This window comes from Rhinopithecus roxellana, chromosome 2 (assembly GCF_007565055.1).
Source record: "Rhinopithecus roxellana isolate Shanxi Qingling chromosome 2, ASM756505v1, whole genome shotgun sequence".
Classification (NCBI taxonomy): domain Eukaryota; kingdom Metazoa; phylum Chordata; class Mammalia; order Primates; family Cercopithecidae; genus Rhinopithecus; species Rhinopithecus roxellana.
In genome coordinates this window covers 188366745-188389773 of record NC_044550.1, presented here as the reverse complement: position 1 = coordinate 188389773, position 23029 = coordinate 188366745, and the positions used below count along the sequence as shown (strand labels likewise).

Below are 23029 nucleotides of genomic sequence, written 5' to 3'. Positions count from 1 at the left end.
TGCTGCCTAGTCTCCACTGTATTTGTTGATGTATTTGATTTTGGGTAACTGCCTATTCCTCAATAGGGTTATTGTGTATTATGCAGTGTATGTACCATATCATCTTTCCAAAGTCTGAAAACTTTCTGATTCCAAAATACATCTTGTCCCAAAGATTTCAGATAAGAAACTGGAGACCTATATTTATCCAAAGTCAATAGGCTAACATTTTATTCACAAAATGGATAGCAACTTTGTATTTTTAAAATGGTAAGTATATAAGCAATTACACTAACAGTTTTATCTAAATTAAGTTAATCCATTTTTGAAATCAGAATATTATGGATCTAAAAACGGAAAAGGAAGCATGATTCCAGAATGTATGCCTAATGCGATTGTGCCATTCTCAAGTAAAGTGTTAAAGTTTTGCTTTTAAATTTTAAAGTTTTCAAGATTCTTTTAAAAAACAAAGCTGATAGGAACAGTCAGGTGTTTTCCCACCTTTCTAAGCTCTATCAGTTCCCAATTCAAATTATCTAAAAGAAAAATAACGGAAATACACTGTTGTCAACCTTAGAGTCATCCCTGTTCAAATATCTATGAAACCAAATGGATTATGTTGGATTGGACCCTTGAGTAGCTATAACACTCCATAAGCTTTTGTAAATGCATATTTTCTTTCCCACCAGTTTTGATTAACTATTTTACAACATAAAATAGACTATAATGAGTGTTTAATTGCTTGAATTATGTTGGGTCAAATAAGTACATGCTTTCCCCAAATTAACATCTGTAAATTAAAGACAGTCAGAACTGGGATAGTGAAAGTTTTATATCTTGAGCTGGGAAACACATAGTTAATTAGGAATTCTTACCATAATTATCAAGGTTGCTGGTCCTATAAAACTCCAAATGAAGTAGGTGTCAAGTCGGAGCCAACATCTGCAATGAAACACAAGGGAGAGAAGGCATTCAAGGACTGGGTATGGGACATACATCAAGAGTGAGCGAGTGACAGAGAAGAATGTGAGCTGCAAAGCATTCCACTGGGAGACAGGAAATATTACATTGCTTGTTCATTTAAATGCTGAATTATGTGCTCAATTTCTGACAGCACTATTGATGGAGTAAGATAATTACCCCTGGAGGAAGCAGGAAAAAATGGCACTGGGCCTATTTGCTCAGGCCTTTTGTGTCTGTCATAGAAACTTAAAAAAAAAGAGAGAGAAAGAAAGAAAAAGCCATACACGTAGCCATTAAATCGAGGAGCTTTAAGCTATCCTTTTCTCTTCAATTATGGTACTACATAACCTGTCTATCAGCTGTCAGGCAAAGTGACATTTTCCTGTCAAGAAGATCTGAGGAAATGCAGTACAAAGAAGAAATAAATTTGGTATCAGAAGATTGAAGTTTAATTAGGTTGGGCAGCCAACCTTTGAGATTTCTGGAGTCTGAAAAAGTGCATTGTTACTGCTCATTCTTCTGGGGTAGCAAATGATCCTTAGCATCCCATGAAGTTGATTCATGACCCGGAAGTAAATTATTAATCACTTAATTTCAGCTACATTTAATACTCCCCCAATTCTTAAAACCTCTGGGAAATTACATTTTCATTCTTCAGGATGACAGGAAGACAAAATGGAAGTGACTAGTTATGAGAAAGATTAATGTACATTTTGAACAAATTACATTTGATGTTAAAAATAATATCTTGAATTATTTGCCATTTTGCTATAGTTGAGGCATAAGAAGAAAATAGCTCCAGTGGTAAATATTCAAGACTGGTTTGCTATATAATATAAACATGCAAATCCTAAGTACTCAAATATTTCTGTGATTATAAAAGTTACTTAAACCTAAGTAATAATGGAATAACAGAAAAACTGTCAAGAAGGGAAATTAGAAATGCCTATCAAAAAAGGAATGAATAAATACAATATTTTCTATTCATATGATGAAATGTTATAAAACAGTTAAAAAGGAGGAAGTAGATCTACATATGTCAATAGGATAAATAAAAAAAACAAACAAAGTTGGGGGCTGGGTGTGGTGTCTCACATCTGTAATAACAGCACTTTGGGAGGCCATGGAGGGTGGTTCACTAGAACCCAGGAGTTTGAGACCAGCCTAGGTAACATGGCAAAATCTTGTGTCTGCAAAAATTAGCTAGGCATGGTGGTGTGTCCCTGTAGTTGCAGCTACTCAGGAGGCTGAGGTGGTAGGATCACCTAAACCTGGGTGGTTGAGGCTTCAGTGAGCTGAAATCACAGCCCTGTGCTCCAGCCTGGGTGACAGAGTGAGACCCTGACTCAAAAAAAAAAAAAAAAAAAAAAAAAAGTTGAGTAAAAAAGTAAGGTACAGAATCTAAACTATATCAAATGTATATATAATATAGTGTGTTAAATATACACACACACAGACATTAAAAACTATACACAATACATTTTTGATGGATATATGTATGTTATTTTATTTAATGGGAAGAAAAAAAAAATCACCAAACTCATGTTAGTGGTTGTCTCTCACATAAGAGTAGAGAGCACTAGAAGTGAACAAAATGGGCTTTAGTCATATGTTTTAGGTTAGTAATTACTGTTAGCAAATACACTAAAATGCTAACAGTTTTAATATCTGAGTAATGGAGGCAATGATGTTTATTATGGTTTTTGGCTTCCTTTACTTTGCTATAACTTTTAAACTTATTTTAAGAGCTAGATTTTTAAGCCAAAAAAAAAAAAAAAAAAAATCTTGAACCAAAACAGGTTGCCTACAAAAAGCCCATTTTAAAACAATGAAGAGGCTGGGCACAGTGGCTCACCCCTGTTATCCCAGGACTTTGGGAGGCTAAGGCAGGAGGATGGCTTGAGCCCAGGAGTTCAAGACCAGCCTGGGCAATATAGTGAGACCTCATCTCTACAAAGTAAAAAAATATTAGCTGGGGATAGTGATGCATGCCTGTGGTCCCAACTACTCAGGAGGCTGAAGTGGAAGGATGGCTTGAGCCCAAGAGGTCAGGCTGTGGTAAGTCATGAACCCGGCACTTTACTCCAGTCTGCCAACAGAGTGAGGCTCCGTCTCAAACAAAAACAAAACAAAAATGAAAAACGAAGTCTGGCCTTCTTCTATTAAGTTAAATACATGTAAACTAATTTCAGTAGAAGTACAATAGGCACTCTAAAAAGAAACTGACTACGAGTTCCCATTTTTTATGTAGACAAGATAATTCCTATATTCAAAATAAACACAATAATCCTGTTTGAAAAAATGCTATTAGTGAAGCAATCAATGTTTAAACACCACTGGTTTGTTTGGATGATTAGTTACCCTTTTGTTGTGGTGGTGTTCAAAAAACTTGGTCATATGAAATAGAAGTGTAGTGCTAAATATAAGCAGAAACAAACCAGAGAATTCAAGGTTGAAATATGAACATTGTCTTCATTCTGATCATAGGCTAGCTTGTCACCAATGTAATAAAAGAGAGAGAGATTGGGTGTATGTGTGTATGAGAGAGACAGAAAAAGAGAGAGCGACAGACCGGGGAAGAGAGAGAGAGAAAAAAGAAACTCTTGGGGAAGGAAGATTTTCAAAGGTCTGAGTTCTGAACAAATATCCTTTTTTCCCTCAGGGTAAAAACAATGAAGGAGGCTGGGCACATGGCTCAGGCTTGTAATCCCAACACTTTGGAAGGCCGAGGTGGGCAGATCACTTGAGGTCAGGAGTTCGAGACCAGCCTGGCCTACATAGTGAAACCCCGTCTCTACTAAAAATACAAAAATTAGCCAGGTGTGGTGCCTGTAATCCCAGCTAATTGGGAGGCTGAGGCAGGAGAATCTCTGGAATCTGGGGGCAGAGGTTGCAGTGAGCCAAGATCATGCCATCGCATTCCAGTCAAGGCAACAAAACGAGACTTCATCTCAAAACAAGAACAAAAACAAAAAAACAATGAAGGACGAGACCAAAACATGGACATTTTCCCAGACTAGATCAGACACACACACACACACACACAAACACACACACACACACACACACAACTGCAGCCCATGAATGCTGCTGAAATTATAGCAACATGATACAATAGTAATAATATGTTTTAAGAATGACTTAATAATATAACTCTCATTATTTTGTAGGTCAAACAAGTTTTTGAAAGCTAATCTAAGAACTAAAACACGTTTTCAGAAAAATGTTTAATAGGAAAATGTGTTTCATAATCTTCTATAGAAGATTATTTTGCAAGTTAAGGAATCTTAAACAAATACCTTTATATTATTAACAGTTGTCTTGGACTAAGGGAATTTTAAAATATTAAATAATCTTACCAAATGTTTCAATAAAGTATAATAGTATGATTAAATTATAGCTTTGCAAAACTTTGCTTTTTTGAAAATGATCTCAGCTTAGCTAACGCTTTATTTGGAAATATGCTTTCAGCATAGTGATATTTTCTAAATGTAAAAGGGCATTTCAAAATGATTATTTTTATTCTTTAAGAAAAATTTTTATATCAGTTTGGCAAAATAGATTTACATTTCCTTTGGAACTGAACAGTGAAAGAGGCAACATAAAATAAGTAAAATGTACTTAACAAATCATCCCTCCATGAGGGCTGCTGGGGCTTTACTCTTTTCTGGAAGGCTGTGTGGCAAGAATCCCTTTTCTAATTTGATTGCCATATGGCCACACCTGCTGTTGTTTCTGGCCACATGCTGGCTTTCTCAAAGCCTTCTGTATTTCCTCCTCTTCCTATTAAGTACCTTAAAAATTTGCATGATTCCTGTCCCAGTTCACTGTGCCTATGTTAAAACAATTCACTCAGCCTTTAAGGTGGAGAAGAATATTACGTGGGGTGTATGTATACATGCCTGAGAACATATATCCTACCTCAGAGTTATAAGTCTGACCATTCAATGACATTTAGATACAAGGTAAAAACACTGGTTAAGGTGAGACAAAGCTAGAAGAACAATTTATCACACTAAACACACTGAAGTCCAGCTTGTGAATGGTAAGATAGACCCGCTATTGAAGAATACAATTTATCTGAAAATTGCCTTTATCTATCTAGCAACATTTAATTTGTGAAATTAGTAATTTGGATTGGCCATTCACATTTAATTTTTAAGATATGGCAATTTCTTTTTTATAAATGAAATTCAATCATTGTCTATCATCTATACATTATATTTATAAAAGTACTGTAACAAAAGAGATAAGAGACTTGAGAAAGCAGGTGCATTCTGACCACACTCATGTTTATTTGAGGCAATAGTAAAAACTTTTTGATATTAGATATATCCTGTAATTCAAAGAAACACTTGTCATATACCACAAACCTTGACTTGACCTCCTTTTCATTTATCTAATACAAATATGTTGTTGAAATTCATTTTGTAGCACAATTTTTTTCAAATAATAAAAGTAACACATATTGCTAGCTACATGATGAAGTCTTACTGAATTATACAAGTTTATTGATTTCAAAACTCTAAAGACTGGTGTTAACCCACAAGAATAAGTAGTCTTTGTCCTTGTGAATTACTCTATTTCAAAATATTAACCAAAGTTTTTTGGGGTAATGTAAATTAGCAATATGTTTGTTTCACTTTCTACAGGATGCTAAATCACAGACTGAATTATTCTTGATGAGTATTGAATGTAACCAGTAAACAATTGTTGGCTACTATTAGATCACGAAATTCACAAGGCTTAATCAGAGCAAGTTGTTTATGAGAATTTTTAACTATATAATATCCTTTTCTCTGTAATATTTGCTGACATTGTTATATTTGTAATATATATATTTATATGTAATATTATAAATATATATTTGTGTATTGATGCATTATAAATATATTTGCATATAAATATAATATGTAAATATAATATTCATATTATATTTATAAATATATCTGGCAAGATTGAGAGAATAAGAAAGGAACAAACTGGACAAGAAGAGAAAAAAGGGACAGGTATATACATCGAGTATAATAAATCTAGTCCTCAGTTTATTGCATAATATGATTGTTAGGGATTTTTTAATGCCATTTTCATCACAGCACATTCATACAGCTAATATTGAAATACTTTGCAAGCAAGTACATGAATTTTAAAAAAAGGTTGGTGGAGTGATACAGGGATGCAGTGAAATCAGTGGTGGCCAAGACTAGCATTTGAGGTTCTGCTACAGTTTTGATCTTAGAATTAAACACTACCTCTAATATATCAAAAATAGATTGTGTTGTCTTTATTTCCTCAACATGTTATAGTTTTTAAAAGAGTTTCATTATTTTTTTCAGCAAAATGCATACTACATTCTATGATGGACTATAAAGGTAAGAATTATAACTATTATAACTTATTAATACTACTAAATGTTGAGTGATTGCCATGGTCTCATCTTAAGATGATATCATAAGAATTGTGTACAAGAAGCCCCTGTGACACAAGTTTACCTATATAACAAACCTTCACATGTACCTCTGAACCTGAAAGGTAAAAACAAACAAACAAAAAAAAACAAGAATTGTAATCACTACTCTAGTGAATGGTTGCTTTTTAATACAATCTATTTTATAATTAAAAACAATGTTGCTGATCATGTCTGTATTTCTTCATTTGTATCAGCCAAATAATAGTACCAGTAATAATAAAAGTTCTAATTTCATAAATGCTTATCTATGCTAGTCACAGATGTCTAGCATATGCTTTACATATATACATATTGTTTATATACAAATATATACTTTATGTATATACATACTCTGATTCATAAATACACACACACACACACAGAGTTTCACACATTGGAAGAGTCTTGCAAGGTACTTATAATAACTCCCACTTTACGGATTAGGAATGTGATACTCGGGTAAACTACCCACAGACACACAGATAATAAGTAGTTGAGACTGAATTTTATTCTAGTCTACCTGACTCCAAACTCACTGTGGCTATTAGATGTTTCTCCAGAGAATAAAGATATAAATTATACAACAACTAAAGGTGTAGCTTGGTTGATAATTAAAAATTCTCAATGAGTAGGTGAGAAATTTATATGCTGTATATAATGCACAGATTACTGAAACAGTTCTCAAGTCAAAATATCAGATCTTTCTAAATATAAGGTCATCTCGATGTTAGCGAAACTTTTAGTATTATTAAACAGCTTCACTGCAATATGATTTATATATCACAAATCATTTATTTAACAGAGTATAACTCCAAGGTTTTTAGTATATTTAAGAGTTGTGAACCCATCAGCATAATCTAATTTTACATTTTCATTTTACCAAAATGAAACTCTGTACCCACCAAAAGTCACTCCCCATTTTCGACCTCCCACTGCCCTACAATGACCCATCCACCCTCTTCCCAATCTTAGCAACCACTATATTTTCTGTCTTTAAAGATTTGCCTATTCTGGACATTTTATATATATGCGAACATATAATATATAGTCTTTTATAACTGGCTTTAGTCACTTAACATAATAATTTTAAGGTTTATGTATTTTATGGCATGTGTTAATACTTCATTTTTATTGCCAAAAAACCACTCCATCATTTAGGTATTTTACATTTTATCTTTTCATCAGTTGATGGACATTGGGTATTCCCATGTTTTGGCTAACATAAATAATGCTGCTATGAACTCTTGTATGCAAGTTTTAACGTGGTCCTTAGTTTTTATTTTTTAGTTTTTGATAAATACTTAGGAGTGGAATTGCTGGATCAAAACTATGTTTAACATTTTGAAAATCTGTGGAACGAGTTTCTGAAATAGCTAGCTACACCATTTGACACTCCCATCAGCAATATATGAGGGTTCTGATTTTCCACATCTTCAACAATGTTTGTCACTATGTACTTTTTAATGTAGCCATCCTAATCAATAAAGTCATGATATATTATACATGATGCTCTAGATGTCTAATGATAGCTGTGGAAGTTGTTACACTTCTTTGATTCCAATAAGAACTCAGGTCCAATATTCAATTTTAAGTCTAGCGTTTCATTGCATTTTAAAAATAACAGCACAGTGGTCCTGATGATCTCTGACATAGTTCTAGTATGGATAACTTCTTAATAGAAAAAAATTATGCTCAACCCAGAATTCTTGTATATATGATGATAATTTTACATGTCCAATCAATCATTGGCTTTCTGGATGATAAAATGATGACACAATAACCCTTCAGCATTTACTACACATACACATAAAATGCTCTTGGCCTTGAATAAAATAGTATATAAACATATACATGTACTCCCTGTAGACATATTGAATGACGACCTTCATATGTCAATAACAAATACTTCTCCATTATCTGTACTATTTCCTACTGGCCAAACTATAGTCAAACACACCTGGTGATAATATTAGAGCAAGGCAGATGCTTTATCTCAATGAAATGTTATAAGAACATTTTATAACATCATATAATAATTGCTTAGAAAAATACTCCTTAAGTGAAAATATGATTTTCTATGAATTTGAAATGCTAAGGAATTGTGAACAAGGTAATTAAATAAATCTATGCATATAACTTGCAGGTACCATCAAGTTCAATGTTCCTTAACTAATCTCTTTCTTGAATAATACTCTAATCTGATATCTTTAAAAAATCTATAATCACTTTTCTACCTACACGATTATGCTGGTTAGATGATGAAGTGAAAATAAGGAAGTCTGGGGTCTTTTAACTAAGAGAGGAGAGATTACCCCTTTTAGAGATACTCTTAAGCTAGTGAGCTGGGAAGACAAATGTAAAATTTAATAGATAATTTACAACAATTTTCAGATCATAAAATTTGATTTCAATTATTTTTAACAGCTTGGCTATTCTTCTAGTACTCAAGAATATTCTGATCGATTATAAATGTTCATGACTTCATCCACATATTTAGAAACCACTCATCAATTTTTTAGCCCAGATTTTCTCTCCTAGACAATTCTCTGGGCTTAACCCCTTCCCAGTGTCCTCTCTCCCTCTTCCTGGTACCCACTTCTAATTCCTTCTTCCAATCGACTCATGATGGTAACCACTGCTTTTCCATACATGAGATTGAGTGGAAAATGCTATAAACTATCAATGTGATTTTTTCTTTAAATAAAAATTTACTGTTCAAACAGTTTGCATGCTTTGGTAATATTGGAATAATTAAAGTTTAAATGAAGTGATTAGTTTCAGGTCATAAAACCAAAGTATTCAGCACTGAATTTCCAAATCTGTCCCATTTGAATTATTGTTAAGTCAGTGCCAGCCTTCGCTATAGTTTTCTTCTGACAGTATCATATTGATGTCATCCCACTGAATATCTATATGAATAACAGTATGAGAGACATAAAAAGATATAAGAAAGAGGTCAATGAAAATAAATGTCCATTATTAACAGTGCAATTTATACCTGTGGTCTACTAGCAGAGTTTTGTTTTGTTTTGTTTTGTTTTGTTTTGTTTTTAAGATTATTGTTTTTCAAAATGGATTTTTAAAATATCTAATTATTTTAACCAAATGTTATTCTAAGTACATTCTTGAATATAATGTCAGTACAGATAAAAAGTTTTTGTTAAACAAATAATGGCTCCTTACAAGCACTGCAAATTGATGGCAAATTAAGCAACTTCTCAGAATCAAATTTGTATGCTTTGTGTGTATGTGTTTTATATAAAATAATAAATTCAATAGCCCTAACAACATTTCATAGAAAAACATCAAAATCCATCAGCCAGATGGAATATGATATTTATCGCCATATCTGTCAAAATAGCATTTATTTAACCTATGAAACAATTTTATCTCTGATTTTATCTTCTACCATAAATATAATTCTCTACATTTTAGAAATGTAAGGTATTATTATTATATTAAAAGTTTCAGAAATAAAGCCTCATTGTCAGTATAATAAACAAATACATTAAGAGGAGAGAAAAGGGAGATATGTCTATTATCTGAATTATTGTAATAGACATTCAATGGTTTTATTCTAGATGTACTCTAAGTGGGCAAGTCTGAAGAATAAAGACTTAAGAAACATGAAGTTGCAAAAACAAGTAAAAAAGATTTCTAAGACATACAATTTTACTGTATTGAGCTTAATAATAATTTAAAGAAAATAGTTAACAATATTTCTCTGATTTCTGGCTAATTCCACTGTATTATAGGCTGTGGACTATACATTTTCATACTTGAAAAAATCAGTGTAGTACAGAGGAAGGTGACACTGCAAACAAACAAACTTGAAACAGCAGAGATGTGTGCAAAAAAGATGCACATGGTGAGCAGGGAGTGGGAAATGTCATATTAAATAAAATAAAAGCAGGCAGGGCATGGTGGCTTGCGCCTGTAATCCTAGCACTTTGGCAGGCCAAGGCTGGCGGATCACCTGAGGTTGGGAGTTCGAGATCAGCCTGAAAAATATGGAGAAACCCCGTCTCTACTTAAAAAATACAAAATTAGCCAGGCATGGTGGTGCATGCCTGTAATCCCAGCTACTCGGCTACTCCGGAGGCTGAGTCAGGAGAATCGCTTGAACCCGGGAGGCAGAGGTTGTGGTGAGCCAACATCGTGCCATTACACTCCAGCCTGGGCAACAAGAGTGAAACTCCGTCTCAAAAACAAAATAAAACAAAATAAAAGCAATGCGTAACGGCAGGAGAAACTGGAACAAAGACAGTCTCGATGATAAGAAACAAGATATATAATTCTATATATAGAAATCCTTTGAGTTGCGTAAAAATTAATGGCTTATATTTTCATTGCGATGTCTTGATTAAATCCTGATGGAAACAATCTGTTCAATTCAACTTTTCAAGTAAACACCATGGCTCAGTACTGGTTCTCTTTTCAGTATCTGCTTCTTCAGTGGGCAAAACAGCACTGTACAGATGTTGGACTGCATGAATTCCCAAAAAGTAGAAGTTAAACATTTTTTTACATGTATACTGAAGGCTTCTCTGTGGACAATGTATTTAAAATGTACAACAAGACACTAAAATGTGTTATGCCTGCTTGTGAAATAATTGAAATAATGAAATTTTCTGTCTTTTCCTCTTTATTTTCCATCTACCCTCCCTTTTCTCTATATCTGTTTTGCTTCTCTTTGTGTTGGAAAAAGTGATAATTGCAAAACTGAACTGTTATTAAGGCTTGTTTTAAATCAGTGCCTGGGAAATAAATTAGCCCCTAGTCTCACACAGTAATAATGTCAGTAAATGAGAGCTTCCAGTTATGGTGCAGGAAATTAAAGCAATGATGGCCAAAGCTTTAACAAAGTCACAAGAGATTACATATTATTGATTCTAAGAAAAGATAGATTTCTACTATCCACAAAATGACATCTGTCTCAAAGTAAATGACTAAAACACAAACCAAACAAACTGAATGAGTTCAGAAACAGGACAATTTCCAAATACCTAAGGAGAAAAAAATTAATGTAAAATAAAAATGTAATTTGGAACTTCAAGAGAGCAAAATGGAGCTACTTAGCAACAATATTTGAAATAGTATAAGGTCACAGATAACTATATTACTCAATTTCGTGGTAGAAAATGCATTGAGAAGAATGTAAAGTCCCATGATCTAGGTGAAATGACTGCTAGGGGCTTTCTTTTTTGTTTCGATGAAAATATTCTAAAATTAGACAATAGTGATGCATACATAATACCATGAGCATCCTAAAAACAACTGAATTATATGCTTTAAAAGACTGAATTTTATGTTATATGAATATATCAAAGATATTATTTAAAAAAACAAATAAACCTATATCAACCTAACATCCTTAAGATATCTTTAGGGACAACCTCAGATAATGTGTTTTGTGTGTGTGTGTGGTTTTTTTGCTAATCCTAGTCTGTATCACAGATGTCACTGGAATTAACAGAAAAAAATCACAGACTTGATTACAATTCACAAAGGTGAGATTAAAAAAAAAAATAGTTATTGGCATATTTAGACAAATGGTTTTATACAGCCTGTCACTATACTCAAGACAAAGACTCAACGTGAATAAGTCTTCTTTTAATTGTAGTGTTGGTGCCTAAAATAGCATAGTTCACATATGCTGTTTTAACTATGCTCCCAATAATTCTGGCGTCCTCTTCTTGTCGTTCCCTTTTTATGAATCCTCACTTCTGAGAAGCAAGCTGTTTTACTGCCAGCATGTTCAGACTGCTGATTGCCGGTGGAAAGTCATGAAATTCGGCTTATTAACTTCTGTACAAATTGAAGTTATCTAACCTCATCTGAGCCTTCACTGCTGTTTGAAAATCTTTTTATTAATATCTAATTGGCTCCTTAGAACATTTTCCATAGTCTTCATTTCAAAGCTTTTCAAATCCGTTCTCTTGACGTGACCTCACCTATTCACTCAATAGAAATCAGCATCTTTTACTTGATGGAAAAGTTCCTCTGCTTCAAAATGTACCTTGCCTGTCCTTTTCTTCACACTCACCTCAAAAAAGTGAGGTCATTTTACAGTTTCAAAAAAAAAAAAAAAAAAATCCTAGTTGATTTGAAATAACCTGACTTGGTTTATCTCACCTCTGCTACCAACTAACTCTATAACCACAGGCAACGCAATTAATTAATCTAGTATTTTATTTTCTCACCTGTAAAATTAGTGCCATGGACTTTGCAAATTCTAAGACCACTTTTATTAATAAATCAAGAGTTTCCTAATCTTGTGTTTAGTCTTGTGTCATTCTAACCCCCAAGACTTTTCGCTTTCATTTGGCCCATATGTACCATAAGGAATTTTCTCTCTACGAATCTCCTCCTATTAATTTGATTCTTCTCACCCTAGACATGCTTAAGACTTCATATTTAAAATCTTCCTTCATGATTATCACATAAGTTAATATTTTCACTATTTTTCAATCAACTTACTTCCAGGTGTAAATAACACTATTACTACTGACTTATCTCTTCACACCTCCCAATTTGACTTCTGCTTCCAGTACTTTGCAAAAATGGCTGTTGCACTACTTGGGAGGCTGAGGCAGGTGGATCACTTGAGCCCAGAAGTTCCAGCAGCCCAGGCAACATAGAGACCCTGCCTCTTAAAAAAAAAAAAAAAAAAAAGACTTGTTCTAGAGGTCAAATTTTTTGTTTTTGTTTTTTATTTAAGTGAATTTTGACATAAAACACCACTGATGGTGGTTTTTTGTTTTAGTTTTGTTTTGCTTCTTAGAGATGAGTTCTCACGCTGTCATGCAGACTGGAGTAAGGTGGCATGGTCACAGTTCTCTGTAATCTCAGAGGCTGGGTTCAGGCGATTCCCCTGCCTCAGCATCCTGAGTAGCCTTATAGACATGCACCACTGTGTCTGGTCACTAATGGTGTTTTGAAACACCATCTTGAGACTTTCTTCTCCCTTGCCTTGAATCTGAACCTCATGGTAATCTTTCTAAGCCTCTGCTTACCTCTTCTTTTTCTCTACTTGTATTTTTTCTCCTGAGGCTATGTTCTAAATATGATTATTCATCAGAGGTCTATCTTGGTTTACTTTCTAATCTTCTCATAAAACTTTGATTTACTCTAGAGATCTCAACTGTTATATGCATGTAGATTACAAGCATATTTTTCTCTGAACTCCATGTTAATATGCTTCACATCTTGATAGGTATGTCTTACCAATTTAAAGCTATGTTGAAAGCAAAATTCATCACTCTACCTCAACGTCTACCCAGGAAAAAAGGGGAAAAACACGGGCTGTCCCTGCTCCTATACTCTTTCTGTTGATGACATAAAAGGCTTTCCAGTGACTTGAACTGACTGTCAGGAAGAAGAGAAGCCAGCAAGGTCAGGGACTGCACCATCCTATACTAGCAAACAGCTCTTCATACAGCTAGTTCTTCCTTTGATTAATGTCTTAATGTTCTGAAGAAAAATAAAATCATGATCTCTTCGTAATTACACAAGGTTATGATGTGGATGTGGAAAAATTATACTGTTTTAAAACAGCATCATGGTAAGTCTCAAGGTATCTTTTTCTTTTTACATCATAACCAAAGTATAACCATGGATTGAATTATACACATTTGCTGCTCAGTTTCTTCATTTATTGCTGTGAGGTAATATAAAGACCTTAGCTTCCAAGAAAATCCAACACTTTTATTTCACCTAGATTTAAAAAGAAAGAAAACAATAAACTCACACTTTATCTGTTCCATAACTCCTGTAGTCTACTGCAGCTGACACAGCCACAATGAGTGCAGGCATCCCATAGCCGACCAGATAAAAGTATTTCCTTCGTGAATGTTCACTCTCAAAAACCTCCACCAGCATGATATAAAGCTGCACCCCCTCCAGGAACATCCAGGTGAAGGCAGCCAAGAAGAAGAAATGTAAGAGGGCAGCGAAAACAGCACAGGCAATCTAGGAAAAGGAACAAATGATTTAGTCAAATCACTATCACATGGGATACTGGTGAACTGCCATAAAACCAAATTAAATATTTACCGAAACTGCATTACAATAGGTCTGCAAAATAATCATCTAGGGAAGATTCTTAAAACACAGATATTAAACCTAACATACTTAAATATAATCTATCTTTGAAAACTGCCTTTAACATTAATAATGGCTTATGGATGACAGCATATCATCAGAATAAAAAAAAATACTTAGAAAAAATTCTAATAAGAGTCTATGAATAATTATTCCTGAAAGATGTGCAAAAATATTTCAAAATAGATTTTAAGAATTTTTTTCTCTTGGCCATAATCATGAGTTAGAGTTAGAGTTAGAGTTAGAGTTAGAACATACTAACCGAGTAAGTTCTTCAATAGTCAATGAAAGAGAAACATTAAAACTAAGGGGAAAATTAAATAGTGTAGTTAATTGCAGTCTTTTCATGATGAGATTATTACTGTTTGTTTGTTTCATGATGAAATTAATTATTAGTAATTATTTATTTCTCCCTGCCTGGTATCAAAAAGGATTTAAGGTGGTGTTAGAAAATTCATGGTGAACATGAATAAAAATGGATCTACTTAAATGTTCCCAAACTGCTTTCTTTCTTTGATTTTTTTGTTATTGTACTAAATATTGGTTTAGACAAGTTTGGTCAAAAAGGGCAGCCAGTTCTTATTTTTGTATGTTTTCTAAAGTACTACAATTTTCAGCTGACCAACTATCAATTTCTTACCCTTATGTCAGTTCCTGAATTCTCATTTCTTTGAGTTCTTGTTCCTTATAGGAAGCCCTGATTAAAATCTATAACTGCTACTAGAAAAGGGCAGCAAACTTACAGAAGTTATCAGAGTAATAGAAATTCATTGGTGAGTATAATCTCTATGAAATGAGACAAAAGGGCAGGTCAAATTTTGGGTTACAAAGATGACAATGAAGGAGAGATCAGGAAGTCTTACATCTGAGGAGCTAGAAAGAAAGCTGGTCCTAAACACTACGTGGAGTGCAGAAAAGGACACCTCGCTAGCAAGGAGAGTAAAGACAAGTTTTGCTGAGCTGCACTCTACCCATGTTTTTCATATCAATCATTGTTCTCTATATTACTTGTTAGAAATGAGTTTTGTGTAGTCTGCAATATTTGGCCAAGTTTTTCATACCATATGTAACATCAGGAAACAAAAATAAGAATAAGGTTTCTAAATGAAAAGAAATCACACAGCATTTGAATTGCAAGCTAACAAGAGAATAAAATGATATATTCTTGGAAAATAACACAATTTTCCATTTCTTGCTTTTTTGAGTTGGAACTTCAACTATTAATTTTTGTTATCATAAGGCTTTACTTTTTTGGGGAAAGAAATGTGTACTTTGATTGCTTATTCATAGGTATGCATTTATGGGGAAAGCTGTCACATTAGTATATGATACCCAATTAAAAATATAATCACCATAATTGTACCCTTTACAGTCATTAATCATGAATGTGTAATCACAAACATGAATCCAACTGCATTTTTATTGTAAAGTACTCCATACATATGGACACATACCAGAAAACAGCATTAAGTAAGCGAATTATTTATTATGCTCAAAAGTCTTCTACAAAATGAAACTTTTCTGCTCCTTTGCAGTTTTACTGATGATTACAAACTTGTATCATGTGCAAAAATTTTAAGTAAACTGAAACTGGCTCCAAAAATTATAAGTGGGCAAAAAGTCTGTGTAATATTAAGATACTGTCTATTATTTACATTTTCTGTTTGGTTTTACCAACAGTTGGCTAGTGCTGTTCCTTTATTTTCCTTTTCTTTCCCTTTTTCTCTTCCTCCTTTCCTTGATATAACTAAATGTAGGGTGCAATAACGTGCAAGGTTAGCACTTAAAGACATGACCAGAACTCATCCAAATATGAAGTGCCAAACAAAAATTGAGAAGAGTTTACATATACTAAAAATGATTTGCAGGTTGTACTATTTTCCAAAATACATCAATTAGAAAAACTTATTTTAGACCTGCAGATTTTCATATAATACTGGCTATTTTTAAGGCATGTTACAAACTTTAAAACATTAATCTATTAATTGGAAAAAAAGATATTCTTTCATTTTCTAAATAATTTTACCAAAGTTTCCTCAATATTGAGCCCTGTGGTTAAAACAAAAGAAAAAAAAATGACAATATGTAGTTCCTTAGAAAGACAAGTTTATGAAATAATTTCTGAAGAAATGTACATCTCCTTCATTGCTAATGGGAACACAAAATGGTACAGCCACTTTGGAAGACAATTTGTCAGTTTCTTTAAAGCTAAATATACTCTTACCATGTGATCCACAAATTGTGCTCCCTGGTTTCACCCAAAGTAGTTAAAAACATGTCCACACAAAAACCTGCATACAAATGTTTATAGCAGTTTTCTTCATATTTGACAAAAGCATAACTGACATCTTGGAAGTAATATCTCATCAGACAATAAGATACTATTTAGCACTAAAAAGAAATAAGCTATCAAGTCACAAAAATGCATGGAGGAAATTCAAATATATATGACAATTTGAGAGAAGCCAAGTCCAGGCATGGTGCTTCACATCTGTAATCCCAGCACTTTGGGAGGCTGAGACAGGTGGATCGATTGAGTCCAGGATTTTGAGATCAGCTTGAACAATATGGCCAAACCCTGTCTATTAGAAATACAAAAAATTAGCTGGGCATGGTGGCAAATGCCTGTAGTCCCAGCTACTCCAGAGGCTGTGGTGGGAGGATCGCTTGAGTCTGGGAGGTAGAGATTGCAGTGAGCCAGGATCATGCCACTGCACTCCTGCTTGAGTGACAGAGTGAGACTTTGTGTCAAAAAAGAAAAGAAAGAAAAATGAAAGAAAGAAAGAAAGAAAGAAAGAAAGAAAGAAAGAAAGAAAGAAAGAAAGAAAGAAAGAAAGAGAGAGACCAATCTGAAAAAGCTACATACTAAATGATTCCAATCATATGACATTCTGAAAAGTCAAAACCATGGAGATAGTAAAAAAGAAAAATAGTGGTTACCAGAGATTAGTGGGAAAGGAGAGATTAAACAGAGGAAGCACAGAGGATTTTCAAGGCAGTGAAAAAAACTCAAACCCAGAGAATGTACAATACCTAGAGTGAAACCTAAGGTAAACTATGGAATTTGGGTGATAATGATGTGTTGATGTAGGTTCATCTGTTGTCACAAGTGTACCTCTCTGGTGGGGGATGTTAATAATGAAGGACACTATGCATGCGTAGGAGCAGGGAATAGATGGGAAATGTCTGTAGCTTCTGCTCAATTTTGCTGTAAAGCAATAACTGCTCTAAAAAACAAAAGTCTATTTAAAAATGAAATATACACCTTATTCGTAAAGGTTGCTGCTTATTTATGATGATGGGATATGAAAAATGGAAAACTGAGTAAGACCTGAAAATTAGTATCTATCTTAGATGACTAGAAGAAATGATACTTTCAAACTAAGTAGTTTTAATATTGGCAGTACTGAAAAGCTGGAAGCGGAAAAATTCTTCACTGGTATCAATGTAGGTTGCTTACTGGTTGGTCAGTTCGGTTGATCCCAATCAGGAAGAGCAGCTCTGCTACAAAGAGACTGATGCAAAGGTTCTTGTGGATGGTGTTACGGTCACTTTGGAGCCCGCGGAAAAAGCAAAATGTGAAGATGCAAATCAGGAGACAAACAAGCGACAGCAAAATTCCAACCCACGTGATCACATCCAGAAGGAGGTCATGGACCGCATCACTGTGCTGGAAACACAACAAAAAAGCCATAAGTTGCACTTATGCATAACCAATTACAAAGTTTTATAAGGGCCTGGATTCAGAAAGCATGATAACAATAATGCACAAAATACCCTCTATGCCCACAATGAATAAAGTAACTTAATGATTTGGGTTTTCTCTTCCACAGATAGAGCATTTTATCTTTTCTGTGAGGTGTAAATCAGTTTGATATTCAGAGATGCCAATAGTGTTTGCTTCTTTCTCAGCTACAAACATTTTCAGAATATAAGTAGTTAAAGCAGACCAACTTAATTCTGGCCAAAGATTTCAAGGTAAAACATTTTATTTTTTAAATTTGTATCACTTTTTTAGACTAATTTTCAGACCATCTCCACTAGGGAACACTATTTAAAATTTTAAGCTTTATACTTGGGGAAGTTGTATCTCAACTAATTTTTGAATCATCTAAGGAGTTTTAAAATTAAAAATGCAATTCCTTTGTCCTATAAATCTTGTATCATAATTTCCAAGGTTGTGTTATATAAGTATGTATTTTCATAAAGATCCCCAGTGAATTCTAATGAATAGCCACACATGTGTACCATTTATTTTTGGGAAGATCTAAAAGAATGAGGATATTCATTGGATTTATATTCACATTGAATGGATTAGAGACATCAGCAAGTTTGATCTTTGAAGATTTTGCATGAATAGAGCCTGTTATACATTGACAGAAAATAAATATTCAGAATTGCTATACTAAAGTGGCATATAGCAGACAATAGAGCTAAGAAACAAGAAAAAGTTCGTGAACTGTACTGAAACATCATGTTTTGGTTCTGTTAAAATAGTAGGAGAAGCTCTGTGTCTGCCATGTTCCTTGGTTGTCAATTACTTCATTTCTGTCCTTGTTTTAAGATTCAGAACTCTTATTTCCACCTTGAGATATTTTGTCCCTACCCTAAAAAAACTTCTGTGAAGCTTTAGAATTTATAGAGGCCCAACAAATAAGTATTGCAAGATGTTGGAGAAAAGTTGAGAAATTGTCTATGACTGTCAATTCTTTTCCTTCAAGGTTTTTTGAAGAGACCTAAATACCTAACTTCTATCAGTAGAAGAATGGATAAATGATTGGGTAAAAGGTTAATTTGTACAATGATATTTTAAAGAGTAGTAGAAAATCAGTGTACTATATTTAAAGTCACAAACATGGATAATACACAAAAATCTAATTTTTTTTTTTTTAAGCAAGATCTATACACTATGACAGCATTTTTGTAAAATTTTAAAAGATGAAAATCAGGCCGGGTATAGTGGCTCATGCCTGTAATCTCAGCACTTTGGGAGGCCAAGGCGGGTGGATCATGAGGTCAGGAGATCAAGACCATCCGGGCTAACATGGTGAAACCCCATCTCTACTAAAAACACAAAAAATTGACCGAGCGTGGTGGCGGGCGCCTGTAGTACCAGCTACTCGGGAGGCTGAGGCAGGAGAATAGGGTGAACCCAGGAGGCAGAGCTTGCAGTGAGCCAAGATCGTGCCACTGCACTCCAGCCTGGGTGACAGAGCGAGACTCTGTCTCAAAATAAAAAAAAAGAAAAAAGAAAAATCAATGGCATTGACTTCTATGAATATACGTAAAATTGGTAAAAGTATAAAAATTACATGGAAAAATTTTGACAACAAAGAGTTGTCTTTCTAAGTGATGCCTTTTTGAGCTATATAGATCATACACATTGACTTTTGTTTTAGGATGGAAGTCGCCACATTTAGTTGGCTTCCACACTAAGCCCAATTTTAATCTATATAAATATTCAGATTTTTCAAATACTGTATGTTCTCACATATAATCAGGAGCTAAACACTGAGTATTCATGGACATAAAGATGGCCACAATAGAAACGTGGAGCTACCAGAGGTGGGAGGTAGGGAGGGGGGTGATGGTAGAAAACCTATTGGGCACTATGCTCACTCAATACCTGGGTAATGGGATCATTCGTACCCCAAACTTTAGCATCACAGAATACACTTATGTTACAAACCTGCCCATGTACCCGATGAATCTAAAATAAATGTTGAAAAAAATGGATTTTAAATGAGGACATTTGAAAAACATATATCCAGATTTTCTTCTTCTTTTTTTTTAACTTCATCCTTTCAAAGATTTTTCTGGATGTGGAAATTCTTAGAAGTGAGCCACCATGCTGTAATCTGAATCATAGCACTCCTCATGCTGCCAGATATGACTTCACAGTTGTTATTTGATAAAGACCCCCACTAGAATACTGTCAATGAAACAGTTTTGAAATATTCCTGCATACCTCTTGATATATTTCTCAGAAGGAGCTCAGGTCATGAAAGAAAACCACATGAAATTTTCCTTTAACAGCTTTGTTCTCTGGGGGATACTACCAAAGCAGTGTTGGGTCTGCAGTAGCTTAAATTACTTTTAGTGTTTGAGAATGGAGAGTGGTTAGTGCTACCTGGTTCCCTGAATAGACAGCTATTTGCTCCCTTCTTTGACTCAAACGAAAGATGCTGTGATTTGAGAATCAAATACCAACGTTTAGCACAGTAGTCTTTCATAATGGAAAAATGGCAGCCATAACACCATCTCAAATGTATCCTAAAAGACCTAAAACACCCTTTTGAAAAAAAAAGAAAAAAAAAAAAAGAAGAAGAACAAGAACAAGCAAAAATGATAAGAAACCAAAGAACTCCCACTTTTATCTGGGTAGATACATTATTAGCAATGTACTTATTTTACTCAGTGCCTTAGTATGCTCTTCAAAAACCCCATGCAGAGTTACTAAGAGAAGAATATCAGATCTTGAAATGTCAGTAGCAAAAATTTGTAGCACTCAAATGTAGAACAAACAAGTCTAGTAAATAAGTCACCTTTTAGTTATGACTGTTTAGCCAGGAAAACATCAACACCAACCACCTATATGTCCATGATACTGGGAGGGCAGCACTCATCAAAGACAACTCAATACTTGAATTTTACCAGTAACATGAACAGGAAAGAACAATGGTGTATTAGTCCATTCTCACGCTGCTGATAAAGACATACACAAGACTGGGTTTATAAAGAAAAGAGGTTTAATGGACTCACAGTTCCACTTGTAGGCCTCACAATCACGGCAGAAGGTGAAGGGGGAGCAAGACAGGTCTTATAAGGCAGCAGGCAAGAGGAAGTTTGTGCAGGGGAATTCCCATTTATAAAACCATCAGATCTCATCAGACTTAATCACTACCATGAGAAGAGTATGGGGGAACTACCCTCATTATTCAATTATCTCCCCCAGGCCCCACCCTTGACACATGGGGATTATTGCGATTCAAGGTGGTATTTGGGTTGGGACACAGTCAAACCATATCAAGTGGACACTGAATGTAAATAACAGATGTAAATATGTAAAGCCTTGTTTATAATTAATAGTCTGCCATAATAGAACTTCTAGGAAGGAAGTCCGTGCATGGAAAAAAGCAAACTCCTTTCAAGAGGACGACCCCTTGAATTAAACTCCTAGGTATAGTTGTATCAAGGTGATAATGGCACAAGGATTCCTTTCTGAGATTGCATGTTTGTGAACACTACATAACTCAATCACCTATAAGACAAGCTATATACCATTATGTACCTTGAGAGCAGGCATTATATCAATTTTATTAATATTACATCCTAGCACCTAGTACTGTGCTTAACATTAAAGCAATCTATAAAAATATTTGGTTTTGAACAATTATATTCCCACTTCTATTAGGCTAAATGCCTTAGAGCTGAACCCTCTCATATCAGTGCAGCTTTAGCACCCATTTAATCTCCACTTGGATATTTAATAAGATATCAAATATTTTATGTCCAAAACAGCTCCTGATCTTATCCTATTCTACCCTCCTGCCTCCAATCTGCTCTTCTTTCTGTTTTCCTCATTTTAGCAAATAGCAACTTCATTCTTGAAAATGTTCTGGTCAAAAACTCAGGAATTATATTGACTCCTTTATTTCCTTCACACACTACATTTAATCCAACAGGAAATCTTATAGGTCTTACCCACTAAGTCTGCCAGGTTCTTATCTCAACTGCACCAACTTGATTGGAGCCATCTGATTTCTTATGAAGAGCCTCTTAACTGATTCTTAACTGATCTCCCTACTTTGGCCCTAATCCCACTTCTCTCTATATTTAGCAGAGCAGAGGTTCTTTTTATATATAAGTCATACAATATCGCTCCTCTAATCAAAGCCTCCAATGGCTCCCACTCAATGAAAATAAAACTGAGTCTTTACAAAAGCCTTACATAGCCCTAAGAACTGCACCCCTGTGACATCATTTCCTATTCTTCCCTTCCTTCACTTCATTCCACTTCCATTGGCCTGCTCTGTTCTTTGAATGGGTAAGAGATATTCCAGTCCCATGGCCTTTGCATCTGATGCTCCTTTGGCCTGGAATACTCTTCCAAAAGATATCTGCATGGCTTACTTGCCACCCTCCTTTTACTATTTATTCAAATGTCACCTTCCCACAGAGGGTTTTTTCTGAGTCTTCCTATCTAAAATTACAGACCCGTTTTCCGTATTCTGACTCTCTCTATTGCTTTTCTTGTATTATTTTCACCTTACTCCTTATGACTTATGTAAACTATATATTTTAATAATTTTTTCTACTTATTTTCTGTGCCCTTCCCAACCAGAAAGAAAGCTCATAGAGAATAAGTTGCTTCATCTTTTCTGATTACCACTCCTCCAGGTCCTGGAGAAATAGGTAGTATACAGTAGCTGCACAATTAATGTATTGATTGAATAAATGACCTCTCTTTAATCATCCCTCTCTTTTACAATGGATTTTTATTCAAACTATAACTTGTATCATGCTGCCCACTAA

General features: G+C 34.3%; 1 protein-coding gene across 7 annotated transcripts in view; it reads right to left on the bottom strand.

Annotated features, from left to right (window-relative positions):
- The window catches only part of ADGRL3 (adhesion G protein-coupled receptor L3), a 915407-nt gene that overhangs the window by 88651 nt on the left and 803727 nt on the right, over positions 1-23029 (bottom strand). For all 7 annotated transcript variants that reach the window (XM_030925166.1, XM_030925184.1, XM_030925200.1 and 4 more), the window contains 3 exons: positions 17955-18164; positions 14142-14362; positions 855-921 (listed from right to left, as the gene is read on the bottom strand). In XM_030925166.1, the coding sequence (XP_030781026.1) occupies positions 855-921; positions 14142-14362; positions 17955-18164 (498 nt within the window). The remainder of the gene's footprint in view (positions 1-854; positions 922-14141; positions 14363-17954; positions 18165-23029) is intronic.